Source organism: Gymnoscopelus braueri, assembly GCF_963280865.1.
Source record: "Gymnoscopelus braueri genome assembly, chromosome: 15".
Lineage (NCBI taxonomy): Eukaryota > Metazoa > Chordata > Actinopteri > Myctophiformes > Myctophidae > Gymnoscopelus > Gymnoscopelus braueri.
Genome location: NC_137620.1, coordinates 37,444,162 through 37,461,185, shown reverse-complemented (window position 1 = coordinate 37,461,185; position 17,024 = coordinate 37,444,162). Strand labels below are relative to the sequence as shown.

The 17,024-nt window shown below is 41.3% G+C and overlaps 1 protein-coding gene across 1 annotated transcript; it reads left to right on the top strand.

The window, feature by feature from the left end:
• The first annotated feature begins 6,689 nt into the window (after positions 1-6,689).
• Positions 6,690-16,858, top strand: ppm1ka (protein phosphatase, Mg2+/Mn2+ dependent 1Ka). The gene is made up of 9 exons (XM_080451946.1): positions 6,690-6,809; positions 10,137-10,256; positions 10,700-10,852; positions 11,134-11,306; positions 11,887-11,987; positions 12,256-12,421; positions 14,975-15,119; positions 15,328-15,462; positions 15,639-16,858. Exons 2-9 carry the CDS (start codon positions 10,143-10,145, stop codon positions 15,768-15,770), a joined length of 1,119 nt encoding a protein of 372 aa, XP_080308072.1. The 5' UTR covers positions 6,690-6,809; positions 10,137-10,142; the 3' UTR covers positions 15,771-16,858.
• Positions 16,859-17,024: the final 166 nt, after the last annotated feature.

The following is a 17,024-nucleotide window of genomic DNA, read 5'->3' as shown; positions in this document are numbered from 1 at the left end:
CAGAGGAGCAGGAGAAGAAGAACAAACTGACAGAGGAGCAGGAGAAGAAGAACAAACTGACAGAGGAGCAGGGGAAGAAGAACAAACTGACAGAGGAGCAGGAGAAGAAGAACAAACTGACAGAGGAGCAGGGGAAGAAGAACAAACTGACAGAGGAGCAGGGGAAGAAGGAGAAGAGAGGAGGAGGGATAATGGGATGTTTCAGGAGTGAGACATGAGGAATTGTGGGTAAATACTATGGTGGATTGTTTCAGACAAGGAATCTGATTGGCTGCTTCACGGTTTCATTCTGTAAACAAGTGATCCTTCCCAGCTTTGTAAACATCCTGTTGTTGTAGCCGTTGCCCTGGGGAACAAAACAGCAGTTACACTTGTTGGGTAGTTAGAAAAAATATTATTATAATTATTGTTATTAGTTTTATTATTATGGTTGTTGTTGTGGCTGTTGTTGTTTAAAATGTGTGATGAGCCCACATTTTGTAACAAGTGCATGGACAGGAGATTGACAAGGGATTTATAGTGCTTTCCTAGCAACAATAGAGTGTTGGTTTTATAAAGACACACTGAGAATTGCATTTCTCAAATTGTATAATTTAACAAATTGTAACAACTGTCATTATTGTTTCACCAGAATCAGAGTCACCAGAATCAAATCATCCAAGTGTGTCTGTAAATGATGTCAGGGGACAGTGTGGACAGTCTGTCACTGTAGGGGACAGTACATAGCCTGGAGAGACATATCACTTGTCACTGGAGGGGACAGAGAACAGCCTGTGGACACAAATATACCTGTCCTCATGTCAGAGACAGGGAACAGGCTGGGGACACATACCTGTCCACAAGTCATCAGAGGGGACAGGGGTAAGCCTGGGGACACACGTACTTGTCCACATGTCACTGGAGGAGATGGTAGACAGCCTGGGGACATACTGTAGGTATCTGTCCACATGTCACTGGAGAGGACAGGGGACAGCTGGGGGACACACGCATACCATGGGAACCTCCATGTCAACGTTACCTTCCAGAATACCTCCAGATGGCATTGTGGAGTTCTAGAGCCAAACTAAGATTCTGTGTATTTGCAGCCATTTTCATGGCCGTCCTTAGCCTGCTAAATGGCTGTGTACAAAACATGTCCAGTTCAGACCACGGGGATCTTCTGGTTGGTCGCCACTTTGTCTCACCGCGAAGCCTCTGCAAAAAACGTTGAACTCTCCTCAAATTTTCTGCACTGCTTATCGCTGGCTTCGCCTCCTGTCGAGGTGAATTCGCTTGTCAAAGACATCGCATGAAACCATGTTGTTTTTGCAACAATCAACAACCACCATTTCTTATTGTTTCTATCACTATCACATCCGGCATGTTATACACCAACGGGTTCTCAAAGTGGGGTCCGGGGATGCCCAGGGGTCCTTGAGAGGGTTCCACTCGGTCCCCAGCAAAACGAGGAACAGTTTAATCCCTTAAACCCTATTTTCAAAAATGTTCAAAAGAAATACACGATGCACCGCGGTGTGACCTTGTAGATCAAATATTATATATGTATAAATATTATATAAATATATATATATATTGAACATTTTTGCCTATAATGACAATTGAAAGTTGTTCATTTCACTATTATTTCACCAGCTAGAAGTTAGTCCAATGTGATCATAGCTTTCACTCTCTCCACCTAGTATCGACTAGAATTATTAGAGTTATAGAATTATGCACTAAATCTAATCTACCAAAAACCTCTTCTCTTATGGGGGGGGGGGGGGGGTCCCTACGTGACTAGATCTGCTCAAATAGGGGTTCCTGGCCTTTTCCTTGACAGGGAAGTGTGTCACTGAGAACCACTGTTCTACACACGCCGACTATGTCCTACATACACTAGCAGTCAGAGTAGGTCACGGCATTAGTCACTCTTCTTTGTTTTAGTTTAATATTTCATCCACTTCCTTCCAGTTCAGCCTCATGAAGCACTAGAGCACTTAGCATGCTAGTAGAGAGTCTCTCCTCTACTATAGTTCAGGGTCACTGTAACTAAGCCACCAATTTATTTTTTTCGTTTGAGTTCAGCTGCTATAAGCTGAATCTGTCTTGAGAGATTACTCTATTAAGACCGGGAGCGCATACTGATTATTTTAGATTTTAGCTATAACCATTATTTCATACTTTGGGCTATTCAAAAATAGCAGATATACAAGCTCGTAGCGCGGCACCGAGTGCCACGCCACGATCTTGTAGATCAGCTATTTTTTAAAAATCTTGAACATTTTGTGCAAATCTTTACATATTTGTTATTTTTAAAGGTAGGGTAAGTGATATTTTTGGGTTAAAACTAAAAGTATTTTGGGTTAAAGCACTATATTCTGATAGTAATCATTGCTATAGAGTGTTTGTTCAGTAACAGGAGTCTCCCCGTCTCTCCAGCTCTTTAATAAACAGAAAATACATTTTCCGGTAGGTGTCAAAATCTCAGCCAATCAGGAGAAAGTACCCATTTTTAAGCTTCATTTTTATAGTGTTCCAGTTCCAATTTTGCCTGCTCATTTCTTAGTGTCATCACTTCCAATTTCACTTGTTTAATCTATATCCTGATTGAGTTCTCTATCCTGATTGGATAAAATTGGAAATGAAACTGAAACGAAAATGCATTTTCTGTTTTATAAAGAGCTGGAGAGACAAGGAGACTCCTTTTACTGAACAAACACTCTATAGCAATGAGTACTATCAGAATATAGAGCTATTTAACACTTATTTTAACCAAAGAAAATCACTTACCCTACCTTTAACTCAAATATACTTCTGGAGGTCCCTGGAACACAATATTTTACAAATGTTCCCTTTATGAAATATATATTCAAAGATTTGCACACATTTTCACGATTTTTCAAAAATAGCCCAAAGAAATCTAAAATGACACAGATGCGTTCCCGGTCTTAATGGGCTAAGCCACTAACAAGGGTGTATTGTAGTGGCATGGGTTAGCTGCAAGGGGGCATGAAAAGGTACTGCACGGCTGCACGGGGCACGCACATCCACTTCAATGGCCAGGTGCAAAAAATAAAGTCTGCACACTGGTTAAATAAGCTCCGCCATTATTTGTGCGTTCTCAACATTTTGATCAGTCGGATGCAGATCTTTCATCAGGAATTTGTTTTTGAGGAATTTTAAGCTACAAGTATGATGTTTGTTAATTGATGGCATATTTTTGGAAACAGCTCATGGCTCCTGTGTGGTTTGACGGCAAACTCTCTCTCTCTCTCTCTCTCTCTCTCTCTCTCTCTCTCTCTCTCTCTCTCTCTCTCTCTCTCTCTCCCCCTCCCTCCATGTGTTGATGTTTGGGGTCCCTGTGGAAGTTGTATGCCCTACTTGGGAACATGTGTGGAACATTAACTTTGAGCTCACCTCACTTCTCTCTGTCTCTATCATCTCTCTCTCTCTCTCTCTTTCTGTCTCTCTCTCTAACACACACACACACACGCACGCACGCACGCACGCACGCACGCACGCACGCACGCACGCACGCACGCACACACACACACACACATTTTGTCTCTTTCTCTACCCCCTGTATGCTCTATTTATCTTCCATTGTACCAGCTCTCTCCATCCACTCCATCCTCTCCTCCCATTTTTCATGTGTCCTCTCTCTCTCTACCCTGTTTCTACCCCCCTCTAGCTTCTATTTTTGTATTCCTCTCCTCTCCTCTCCTCTCCTCTCCTCTCCTCTCCTCTCCTGAGTTGTGTTCTGGATTTCAGAACTCCTGTTTCAATTATTCAGAGCCATTAAAGTATATCACTGATGTTAACAATGCACTCCTTGGGACATGTTTTATTTACAGTTCTCTTGCCACGCACCAGGAGGGAATTACACCATCATGTTTCATCTTAATTGTATAATTAACAGGACAAAGTAACTATCCTCCTGCATGCACATATCTGTAAGTATGAAGTTGAGGTATGGATTTAGGCCTGCAAATATTGATTATTTTCTTATTCCTTTAATTACTTTTTAACATACATATAATATAACATATAACATACATAATCAAGAAGCACACATTTTTGATAATTATTTCATTTCTTATAAATCAACAAATACATGTCAAATAAAAATGTATGTAATGGATTAATAATCTTCTAGAGAGAATAGTGAAAACAGCCGATCTACAAGATCACAGTCGATCTTGTAGATGTATAATTACAAGCCCAAAATAGGAATGCCAGGTTAAAAGTGATAACAGAAAAATAAATGAATAAATAATAAAAACATTTCCTCCAAATTGATTATTTTATTAATTGTTTGGTAGAATATTTATCTGTTCTAACAATGCTTCTTGGCAATAACTTGTATACTTTGGAAAGCCCGTTTGTGTGGTGGTGCCCCATTTGTAAGAAACATGCATTTGTGGGATGGGCAGCACAGCTGAGTGTCTCTGCCATTGACAAACAGCTTATTCTGCTGTTGCTATTAACTCTTGTTTAGAGCTTCCTACCCCAGATACCCCCTTAGAGTGGGCTCCTATGGGGAGACATGGAGCTCAGGAGGTCTTGGGCTGTTCCCCACTCCCCTCTCTGTGGGAAAACCCCCAATAAAAACAGAGGCCAGCAGGTGTATGGGAAAATGAAGACATGATTAATTGTGTGTGTGTGTGTGTGTGTGTGTGTGTGTGTGTGTGTGTGTGTGTGTGTGTGTGTGTGTGTGTGTGTGTGTGAGAGAGAGAGAGAATTTGCAAAAACACACAGACTAATAGATTATGGGCCCTATCTTGTTTTTGAAAATGGTAACGTATGGCTTATAAGTTTAGGCATAAGGGGTAAGATGGAGCGCAAGATAGGGCCCTATGTCTACTCATTGAAGCCACTAGATTTGGGTTAAGGCAACTTTGCATCTAATCTTGATGTGTAGCCTGTGCTTGTGTGTGTGTGCGTAAAAGGCTGTTGACTTATCAGAAGTCCGGCGATAACCTATGAACTAGTTGTCCAGGCTTGACAATGTCAGGCCTATCTTTGTTAGTTTGCAGGTTAAAGGTGGAACATTGATGATGTCTGTCTCCTGTCCTTATGGATTTTTATGTACCTGATCTAGGAACAGCATTCTACTGTTGCTGTCATTCATCGTACGTTGTGTTGTGAAACTGTCAGTAGGGGGAGTCAGAGAGTCGTTATCAGCCCTAAACTCAAAGTTGGAAGGAGTGAAATTCTTGTGTTACCAACTCCCCAAGTAGGCCTATCCTGCATCCTTTAATTCATGTCAACTCTGTCTACATCTCAAAATTATATTGTTCCCATAACACTACTGTGCTATATATATAGTTAGTTACTGTATTTCAGGAATTGTTACAGAAAGTGAAACTTTGTTTTAGAAGATTCTGTCTTGGGAAGATTCAAATGGATTCCCAAATTAAATTGAACAAAACGATGGCTGGTAAAGCAATAGTTCATACAAAAAAAAATATTAATAACTTATATAAACATATTTTGTTTCTTTAATTAAAGAGTATGGTCTAAAAGACCTGCTCTATGTGAAAGTGCCTTTAGGTAACTTCTATTGTAATTTAGTACTAATATAAAATAAAGTTATCTTGACTTTCTGGGGGGGGGGGGCTCAGAGCAAAGGTTTGTGAAATGCTGGCTTTAGTTTGTATTGTAAATGAAAACTATAGTGTTTTCAAGCAAACCATTTTTGTACTTACATTAATTATGCGTGTAGTTCAGAAATCATAAAAGGTGTGCGTGAGTTGTGGGGAATATCTGAAAGAAACTTGATAATATCATAAATCTTTGTTTTCCACAGACCATTGTTTTCTTAAAGCTGCACTACGTATTTTCCTATTCTACCCCGGCTTTGAAGCCGGCTTCCTGCACAAGCTGGAAACCTGGAATCCATTGAGCTAATGGAGCCTGCCTGCTTGCTCAGGGGATAAATTGAATCTTGACCATCAGGTCAAAATATGTGTCAGATCTAGGTGAGACATGACTTTTGACATGATCTAAATGTCTCAAGAGCATGGAGACAAAATACGACCACCCCAAATGGATAAGTTATATTGTATTAACATACTCTACCACCATACAGATTGGACAAAATTACATTTTATTCATTAAAATAAGTTACATATAGTGCCACTTTAAGTTATCCAAAACCCATAAGAAATTCCGTTGAAAATCTGCAGTGGAACGTCCAGAACTCGGTTGTTCTCAAACATTTTCATGTCAAGGACCCCCAGATTAATATGTATGTGGCCGTGTAGTTACCCCCATCAGAAAATATTTTGTGCCAGGGACCCCCATACAAGATTTGTGTAAAATGTTTTTAAAATATTCATGTTTTGAAAATAACGTGTGTGAGGGGACAGAAGGTCAACTATTATAACATATCAAAATACATTACTACATGCTGAGAGAGAGGGGTGTGTGTGTGTGTGAGAGAGACAGAGAGAGATAAAGATAGAGAGAGAGAGAGTTGAGAGAGCCAAAAATAGTAAAACATGCAGAGTGGGAATGAGAGAGAGAGAGAGGGAGATGTTGCTTGCTTGCCCGGTGTAAATTCCATGCCTTGAATCCCCTCCAAACACTCACACCCTCTGCAGGCTATTGGACGTGAGAGGGGACGTGGACTCTGATTGGTCGATAGCAGCACAGTTTAAATCCCCCTCCGACACGAGCCTCTAGAGCGCGTTTCTTTCACGGTGGTTGACAGGTCGAGAGGTGATCCACCTTCATTGCTTAAAAGGCTCGAACTAACTTTCGGAGTGTCTTAACACCTTGGAGACAGGCAGGAAAATCAGCAGAGAAAAGCAAAAAGACAACAAAAAGTAAGTTATACTCTCTCTGTGTGTGTGTGTGTGTGTGTGTGTGTGTGTGTGTGTGTGTGTGTGTGTGTGTGTGTGTGTGTGTGTGTGTGTGTGTGTGTGTGTGTGTGTGTGTGTGTGTGTGTGCGTGCGCGCTGTGTTTCTTTTTTCTGTTATGAATTATGATTATGAGACTGACCTTTATCTGAATGACCCAGTACATACATGCGTGAGCACATGATACATTAACTTAATTCACAACACTGACAAAGTGTGTGCAATTAATGTAAGTCTGGAGAGATGATGAATTTAAATCAGACTAAAGCTCAGTTTCACATAATAAATAAGCTAAATATACTTTTAGTATTAGTACATACACTGTTATCCATAGGAATCAGATTTTAACAGTATGACTTTGTGTGGCATATCAGACATATAGCACAGAGGCTATCAGAGAAAACACTGTATTATGAAACAAAGAACCTGCATGTGAATGTGTTTTGCACACATGCATATATGTGCACGAACGTGCATTGGTGCACCTGATTCGATTGTTTTGACTGTCAACAACAGGGCAGGAGGATCACATGGTGTGTGAGGGGGGGGGGCTTAATGCAGTCACCTCCACCATATCTTGAGGTCAATAGGATAGATATATTTAGTTGTTTGTTTTGTACTTAAAGGTGTGTGTGTGTGTGTGTGTGTGTGTGTGTGTGTGTGTGTGTGTGTGTGTGTGTGTGTGTGTGTGTGTGTGTGTGTGTGTGTGTGTCTGTGTGTGTGTGTGTGTGTGTGACACAGTGTCCAGGTCCTCACAAGAGAAAGGTTGTTCATCTTCCAAGTTATGCTTCCAATTAGGAAAAGATTCAGGTTAGGGTTAAGATTAGGCATTTAGAAGTTATGTGTAGGGGTTAGGGTAGAGTTATGCCTGATTTAGTACTCAGTTGCAGGCAGGTGTCACACACTGAAGAGCCAACGTGTGTGTGTACTGTGTGTACTGTGTGTACTGTGTGGTGGTGGTTATCTGATACAGCATGTCCTGGTGCGTTTACACACCACTCTTCAACTCAATTCAACTCAACTTTATCGCCACATCACAGGTTTACGGGTGTAAAAACGTTCCATCATTGCACGTTCAAGAAAGGTATTAAGATGCATGATATATACATGCATAAGGTGTATTTATGGTTGAAAATAGCAGTGGGATGAGGCAGTTGACAGCAGCGGATGTAATGACTATTATGTACACAAAATCAATAAAAGGAGGCAAGTAAAAGTATCAGATGATAACAACCTTGACAGTAGTAGTATAGAGGTCATATATGTGTCTGTTTTCAATGCAGGCTTATTGCGAGACCCTCTCACGTTTAGTCGGTTTTAATATGTGTTTTAGTTATTGTATTGCCGGTTGTGCTGTTGAAGATGGTTCACAGTGTGTGGATTTGGCCTTTGGTATATAATATATAACCTCACTCACTCCTTGGCTGGAATACCCCTTATGTTGGGCATAGATATGTTTATGCTCTTATCCAAAGTGACCGACAAGTTCAAGCACACAGCAAACTCCTGCGTGTTCACTTAAGGGAACAAAAACAAACAGAGGATGTTCATGTCACTCACATGTCAACATTGTGTCTCTGTCCTCTTTTTATCTGTGGTTTAGCTCGCTGCTCACTTTTGTTTCTCTAGTCGTGCTCTGATTTGTTCAGCCTGAACAGCTAGCTGTGCAGAGCATCGCCAACACACCCCAAAAAACTACAGCCGCTTGTTGTTCACAGACAGACAAGGCCAGCTTATGGGGTGATGTCGGCTTGGCATGTGTCAGCGTCTTAATGCTGAGTAGGCTAGTACACAGTCAGCGATAAAATAAACACGCAGGATTTCGCTGTGCTTCAATTTATACATCAACTGTGTGAACTAGAACAATGTCAAGTTCACAACAGTCCTAAACCGATCAGCTCTCCCCCCGGCCCCTCGAATATCCACCTTTACACAGTAGCCTATAGTATTCATTCTATTAACAGCTCAGCGGCCTTGTGGTTAGAGTGTCTACGCTGAGACTGAGAGATCAGGGGTTTAATCCCCTGCCAAGTGTTATCATAAGACTATGAAACGTTTACCCAATGCCTCCCTGCTTGGCACTCAGTATCAACGTTTGGATCCCTGTGGGGTGATATAACTAGCGTCATATCCAGGTGGTGTACTTTTACATCATGTGGCATATTAGCGTCATGTCCAGGGTCTGTAATTGTACATCATGTGACATTCTGAGACCTCTAAGGTCAGCCGACCAGCTGCTACTGGCAGAGCTGCACGACCAGGAAAAAGTCCAGAGGTGATCGAGCCTTTGCTGCGGCTCTGGAATAGCCTGCTACTTGATATTAGAGCTTCCCAGTCCATAGATTTTTTTTAAATCATTATTGAACACATATTTATTTTCTCTGGCTTTTTGAGCACAGCTAAATCTGACACTCCAAGACCTTAGATTTCCACCTCACTGTTTTCTGCTGTGCATATTTAACTTGTATTCAATTGCTGCATGTATTTGTTGTACATCTTATTGTTTCATTGTTGTTTCTCCTGCTGTGTTGTACAGCACTTTGGTTGGCTTTGGTCATTTAAAATGTGCTCTATAAATAACATTTTAGTTGAGTTGAGTTGATGCTAGCGTCACGTCCAGCTTGTACGTCAAGCTGCCTCACGTTACAGAAACAAGAGACTAGAGGTCTCCTGACCTATGGGCCACGTGGCTAGAGAACCTTTTGGTTCCCAAGGCTACTTTACTAATTATATTCTAGTCCACGGGTCTTCAACAGGGGGTCCGGGACCCCTAGGGGGTCCTCAGAGTTACTACAGGGGGGGCTGCCAAATCTTTGTGTGATAGGATCTTTATTTTACATTAACCACTTGAACCCTATAGCATTCCTTTTTTGAGGAGAACTTTAGCCCAAAATAGCAGATCTACAAGCTCACAACCCCTCGAGTTGCGAGGCGTGGTGAGCTTGTGGATCAGCTATTTTCGGCAAAGAGGTTTGGTGTAGAGGGAAAAAAGAGCAGACCAAGTATTGACAGCTTAAGTGGTTACATTTCTGAAAATACACAGTAACATGAATCCAACACTGATGATGATATAACGCTGTCAAACAAGTCTATAAAGCCATGTATGAAATCTATGAAAACGTTTAACAATCTGCAACACAATGTAATACAATATAGAGGTCGCTGCTTCATGCATCTCTCTCTCTCAGCTAAGGGGTCCTTGGCCTGAAAAACGTTGAAAACCCCTGTTTTAGTCTATTACATTATATTATGCTCTACTCTAACCGTACAATCCTCTCCTCCCCTCCCCTGCAGTCCATCATGTCTGGCTCCATTCTGGTCAGTCTGTTGAGATGTGGTCGCTCCACTGTCACGCGTCACACCTTAATCACAGCACGTTCCACTCCCGACGTTCCTACTGCAGCGACCGTACAGGTGAGCTGAGTTTGATCTGTATGTTTTTTGTACATTCTGTTTCTGAAGATGTTATTAGTTATTGATTATTCCTGGTAGCTGACTGCATAGTGCATTGACCATATAACCTTCCTTATTATTAGCATTTTTGCAGCCTGCACTGTTTATAATCTGCTGTAGTTTTTAACCTGATTTGGAAAACAAAATGAAAGGATGAATACCGTCACACAAAAATAAATATAGCATCCAGTCAACAACTCTGAGCAAAGATGGCTTCTGTCAATGTCATTCGTGTGTGTGTGTGTGTGTGTGTGTGTGTGTGTGTGTGTGTGTGTGTGTGTGTGTGTGTGTGTGTGTGTGTGTGTGTGTGTGTGTGTGTGTGTGTGTGTGTGTGTGTGTGTGTGTGTGTGTGTGTGTGTGTGTGTGTGTGTGTGTGTGTGTGTGTGTGTGTGTGTGTTGTGTAGATGTGTGTGCGGTGTCGTAGCAGTTCAGCCAGGTTCGACCCAGACGGCAGTGGCAAACCGGTTACATTTGACTCGTTTGGTATCTGGGACAACAGACTGGAAGAACCCATCCTGCTGCCCTCCAGTATACGATATGGAAAACCTATTCCACAGGTATGAACGAATGAATGAATCACTGACTGATTGAACAAATGAATCATTGAGTGAGTGAGTGTGTGAGTGAAAGAATCACTGAATGAATGAATCACTGACTGATTGAACAAATGAATCATTGAGTGAGTGAGTGTGTGAGTGAAAGAATCACTGAATCACTGACTGAAATCAAATCACTAAATGAATGGATGAATGAATGCATGTATGTATGTATGTACAGTATGAATGAATGACTGACTCTGTCTCTTTGTGTGCCTATCTGTCTGTGTGTGTGTCTCCAGGTCAGTCTGTCCAGGGTGGGCAGTGCGTGTGTCCTGGGTCAGCGGACACAGAACGAGGACAGATTGAAGATAGCCCGTATCCATGACAACCTGCTGTACTTTGCGGTGTTTGACGGACACGGTGGTACACACGCTGCAGACTTCTGTTATACATTCATGGAGAAATATATACGGTACAACTGAGTTATAATGTTATTAGGCTATACATTAATACGGTACAACTGAGTTATAATGTTATTACGCTATACATTAATACGGTACAACTGAGTTATAATGTTATTACGCTATACATTCATACGGTACAACTGAGCTATAATGTTATTACACTATATGGAGAAATACATCCGGTACAACTGAATTAGCTGATGTTATTACGATCGTGTCACCAGCCTTGAGAAGGCTAACATAATGTATTCAAAGTTTGTTAAATACCTCAAGTGCAGTAACCGTTAACATGTACTATGACATCAGTACCTGCTGTCAGAGTTCTTGTTGCAGTACTCGTCATTCGCGGGTGACACCTGTCATTCGCGTCACATCTTCCACGATACCCGTCATTTTCCTTTGCATTGATTTTGCAAGTAATTGTGGCGCACACCGTTTTCAGAGAACCGCTGATCCGACCAACTTTACAAGTGACATGCACTCGGCACTGGACTCCCTTGGGGTGTCAGCATTATGCAGAATATTGGTTGGACAGTTCATTTATTGTTATGTTTGTGTGTGTGTGTGTATATGTGTGTGTGTGTGCAGAGATGCACTGGAGGAAGAGGATAACTTGGAGAAGGTTATGATGAAGGCATTTCTGGATGTGGACAAGGCCCTACACACACACCTCAGCTACTTTCACAATGGTGAGACACACACACACACACACACACACACACACACACACACACACACACACACACACACACACACACACACAATACAATTGTACAATTGAGATCTGTGTTTATTATTATTATATTACTCTTTTCTGCAACTCTTTTCTCCGTCTCGCTCTTTCTCTCTCTCTCATTGTGTGTCTACTCGCCAATTACAATATACTGTATATCTTCATGAATGTACTACTAGAGTCTGACGGTGTGAGTGTGTGTGTTACGTCTGCTATCCCAACAGCCTCCTTCCTGACAGCGGGCACCACAGCGACCGTTGCTATTCTACGAGATGGGGTGGAGCTTGTTGTTGGGAGTGTTGGTGACAGCCGAGCGCTGCTATGCAGAAAGGGGCGGGCCAAGAAACTGACAATTGACCACACCCCCGACCGCAAGGATGAGAGAGAGAGGTACGCACTACGCACGTGCGCGCACACACACACTGGTATATAGTGATATACTACACTGGTATACAGTTATCAATTGAAGAAAGTTACGTTAGAAAATACATCATAATAATACAATAAAGCCTGACTTACTGTATATGTGCCGGTGCCACCCAATCGAAAAGCTCACAAGGAGGCATAACTGTCACTGTGTATGAGCCCCAATGCATGCTGGGAATTATCCTTAGCCATTACCTGCCCAGGACACTAAATGGTAAAATTAGCACCTTTATCCAAAGCGCAAAGCATTCACCCATTCACACACCGACGGCGGAGGAAACCATGCAAGGCACCAACCTGCTCATCAGGAACTCTGAACCACTTGCTACTTTTAAGATTGGTATTATACAAGTATCTGATTCAGAACAGTCAATGACCTGCATGTGTTTACAGCAGTATACTGTGACGTTGAAAGCTCAAGTGCTTCTCAACACATTAATATTACAGAGTTATTCATTCAATATTATATACATTATTTTAGCTTTAAATGATTCCTGGTGAAAGGTGTTGCTACTGTGTGGTGTTTGGGAGAATAGAAGTATCTACATAGGAACACATTATGTTGAAAGTTGAAATATAAACCTTAGAATGGAAAGCTACTGGCTCTGTCTCAAGTCCCACTTGCCCGCACAGCGACAGTCACCAGACCCTGCTAGTTGGACACATACCACACCTCTTGTGATGGCATTGGAAACTTACATGAGGTTTTGTTATTTATAAACCTGCGACACAGGGAGGAAAGTTGGCAGCTGGCAGGAGAGTCTCTGTTTAATCATGCTGTATGAGGTACTTAGAGAAGTGGTGGAAAGTTACTAAGTACCTTCACTTAGGTACTGTACTTAAGCACTTTAACTTGAATTTAGTATTTCCATTTTTCAAATTTCTACTCCACTGCATCTCATCGCAAATATTGCTACTACTCCACTACAATTATTTGACAACGTTAGTTAGATTTAGATTATTTTAGGTTAAGCTATCCAGCATTGCAGTACATAAAATAACTAAAACCAGTAACATGAAATTGATTCATCAGGTTCCATACTAAACATATTGGACATATATATTACTGTGTACAGTAGCTATACAGGAGTTTGCTTGGAGGATATACAAGTCAAATGAAACCAGTATTTACTTGTATGTATGTAAGGACATACAGTAAATGCATACTGGCAGTCTGGCACACATGGCTCTTGTAAAAGGAGTCAATGACAAGACAATGTGCGCCAGATATACAGTATGTACTGTACTCCGGTACATCCATACTTAATTGCATAACAGAGCAGCTACCCTGGCATAAAGCATGCTGCTATTTATATCTGCTGCCATGTTCAAACTCATATGAACTTATCAACCTGAGCAGTACTGGAGAACTTTCAGTGTCCTATTGACTGTCAGCATTTCTTATTACTACACAATCACAGTGACTCAAGGGATTCAAACCAACAACCCTCAACTCACAAATCCGTTACTTGTAGCAATTCAATAATTCAAGAAGAACCTCTATGGTTCATACTGTATGTGTCATAAAAATAACCAATCACATTTAACATGACTCTCCATGGTCCATATATCTCATAATTACACTGACCAGTCTCTTTCCCAGACAGTGTAGTTGTGGATTATAAAGTAGGACAACTACAGTTGTGTTACGTAACATAGTAGGAGCCGCTTATCCAACAGTACATATGACCCTGGAATACTTTATTATGACACACATACACGCAAGCACGCACACACCCACGCATGCACATGCGCATGCACACACTGAAATAAATAGCAGTAGATATCGCAAGATGTCTGTCGGTCGGTCTGTCTGTTGGTCTGTCTGTCTGTCTGTCTGTCATTCACACTACCCACTCAGATTATCACAGCAAGTGATAATCCTACAGGCGGAATTTGCACAGATTTTACTGAACGGTATGCACTTATTAACTGGACCAGACAAAGCATCACTTTTAAAATGCTTAAATAATACATAGGAAACTTTGGTATGACAGCAAACTACATGTATTGTGCAACAACAAAAAGTTAACAATATTGTGTGGTAGTTGATTGTGCAGTATAAAGCAGTACATTATACGTCATGACACAGAGTTTCTACACAATAACAGGAGCATCTTATCCAACAGTACATGTGTCATGTAACACACATGACCCAGAATACTTTATTCAGACAAAACACTGGTTACAGTTACACTCAAGATGTTTAAAAAATGTTCAAAAATAGCAGATGTACAAGCACACAAAGTGACGTGCTGTAAGCTTGTATATCTGCTATTTTTGAATAGCCAACACAAAAATCTAAAATGACACAGATGCTTTCACCGATGCTTTCCCGGTTTTAATGGGTTAAGAGTTTTAAAATGTGATCAAAGAAAGTTAACATTTCTTGACCTGACCTGCAGGCTATAGGTCGACCCGCGCATCTTGTCTGTAGGCAGTGAGGAAGTTGAATGTGCTTTGACTAGCCGTGTTAATAATGAATGTGTGTGTGTGTGTGTGTGTGTGTGTGTATAGGATAAGGGAGAGTGGAGGTTTCCTGACGTGGAACGGGGTGGGCCAGGCTAACGTTAACGGCAGGCTAAACATGACACGAAGCATCGGAGACTTTCACCTCAAACACAACGGCGTGATCGCTGAGCCAGAGACACAACGAGTCAAGGTCAGCTTACGTGTGTGTGTGTGTGTGTGTGTGTGTGTGTGTGCGTGCGCGCGCGTGACACAAGGTATCGACATCGGTTTACGTGTGTGTGTGACATCACTGAATCAGTATCAGTTCACGCACGCTTGACATGACTAATCAACTTCAGTTTACATGTGTGTGTGTGTATGTGACACAACAAATTAACGTGTGTATGTTGTATGTTCAGGTGCAACATGCCAATGACAGCTTCCTGGCCCTGACAACGGACGGAATCAACTTCCTGCTCAGCGACCAGGAGATCTGTGATGTCATCAGCCAGTGTCACGACCCCACTGAGGCAGCTGAGGTCATCTCTGAGCAGGTACAGTGTGATGTCATCAGTCAGTGCCATATCCTAGCAGTTAGCTGGAGGGAGAGCGAACCTAGAAAATCAGTATGAATGCCATGAACCAATGGCTTTCCTTTTCTGTCTCTGCTCCACATCAGTAACAAAAACCGTGTGTGTGTGTGTGTGCGTGCACGTGTGTGTGTGTGCAGGCATTGCAGTACGGTTCAGAAGATAACGGAACCATCCTCATCGTTCCGTTCGGGTCCTGGGGCAAACAGCAGAGCACTGATGCCGTCTACAGTATGAGCAGAAGCTTGGCATCGAGTGGAAGATGGGCATGAACGCGCACACACACACAACACACACACACACACACACACACACACACACACACACACACACACACACACACACACACACACACACACACACACTCACACACTATCACAGAACAGAACAGAACAGCTCTATCATTTCTTTTCTTTGTGTACATACTGTAGAGAATTTCATATGTTGCTATTGTTTCCTTGTTGCTGCAATGAGCCAAAACCCAAGAGCTTTACTTTTATACTTGTATAATAGGATGTACAGAAAATTGTATCTTGAGCCTTCTGAAAATAGACACTAATTGTTATGTTTCCAATTATCTAGTCCATCTTTGGTACAGTTCTCAAATGTCTCAAAATGTCTGAAAATAACAACAACAATAAGCTGATATAAACAAATGTCACTTGACAGAAATGACATATTGTCATCTCTATTCAAATCCAGTGTCACCTTTTAGATCAATGACCTAAATGACCGTCTGTCTTGAAACCCAGTCTGCCTTGAAACCAATGTGAAGTTTTTATAAATGTTGTTTGAAAAGACTAGTTACTGAAGCACTACTATGTATTGCATATATTTATTTACCTAAAAGGATTTGTCCTAATGAACATATAACCTTAATAAATGGTTTATAAAACATCTACTGTACAAGCAATGTATAAAGGAGAAGGAACACACTGCTCCTACTCTGACTGCAGCACTTTGTCATGTTACATACTGTTAAATAAGCAATAGAATAGAGGAAGTATGTTATTTTAAATAACACGTTGATAAATTTCACAACGTCAAGTGGTATTACTTTTCTATAACCGTTTTTATACATATTTCCTATAGATAGTTAAACACTGAAATGTCGAGGTTTGATCAAGAGTTAATTCTGCTCTATTTATAACAGCTGGCCAACCTACCGGTCTTGGCCAATGAGAATGCTTGATCAGAACCAACGGTTGTATATATACAAATGGGACATGCTACACAAACTTCAAGTGTGTTTGTACACGCTGTGATAACCTTGAACAATACCGTATCAGATTATTATTATTCAGATGATTAGTTGTGTATGCTACTACCATTTTATTATACTGATAAATAAATCTATCTTTGGCCCATTCTAACCTCAGCTTTACTCTTTGTGTCAGAGAGAGTGAGAGAGAGAGAGAGAGAGAGAGAGGGAGAGCATGTTGATGTGAGACTAATATAGCGGGGGGGGGGGGGGTTACGTTAGACCCTGTCCATCAAATGTTTGACATAATTGTGACAAATACACA

What these genes read in the sequence shown, in the direction of transcription:
- ppm1ka (XM_080451946.1), top strand. Translation starts at nt 10,143, where the DNA reads ATGTCTGGCTCCATTCTGGTCAGTCTGTTGAGATGTGGTCGCTCCACT. An exon ending in CTACTGCAGCGACCGTACAG is followed by an intron (nt 10,257 to 10,699) that starts GTGAGCTGAGTT and finishes TGTGTTGTGTAG; the next exon opens with ATGTGTGTGCGGTGTCGTAG. An exon ending in CCTCAGCTACTTTCACAATG is followed by an intron (nt 11,988 to 12,255) that starts GTGAGACACACA and finishes CTATCCCAACAG; the next exon opens with CCTCCTTCCTGACAGCGGGC.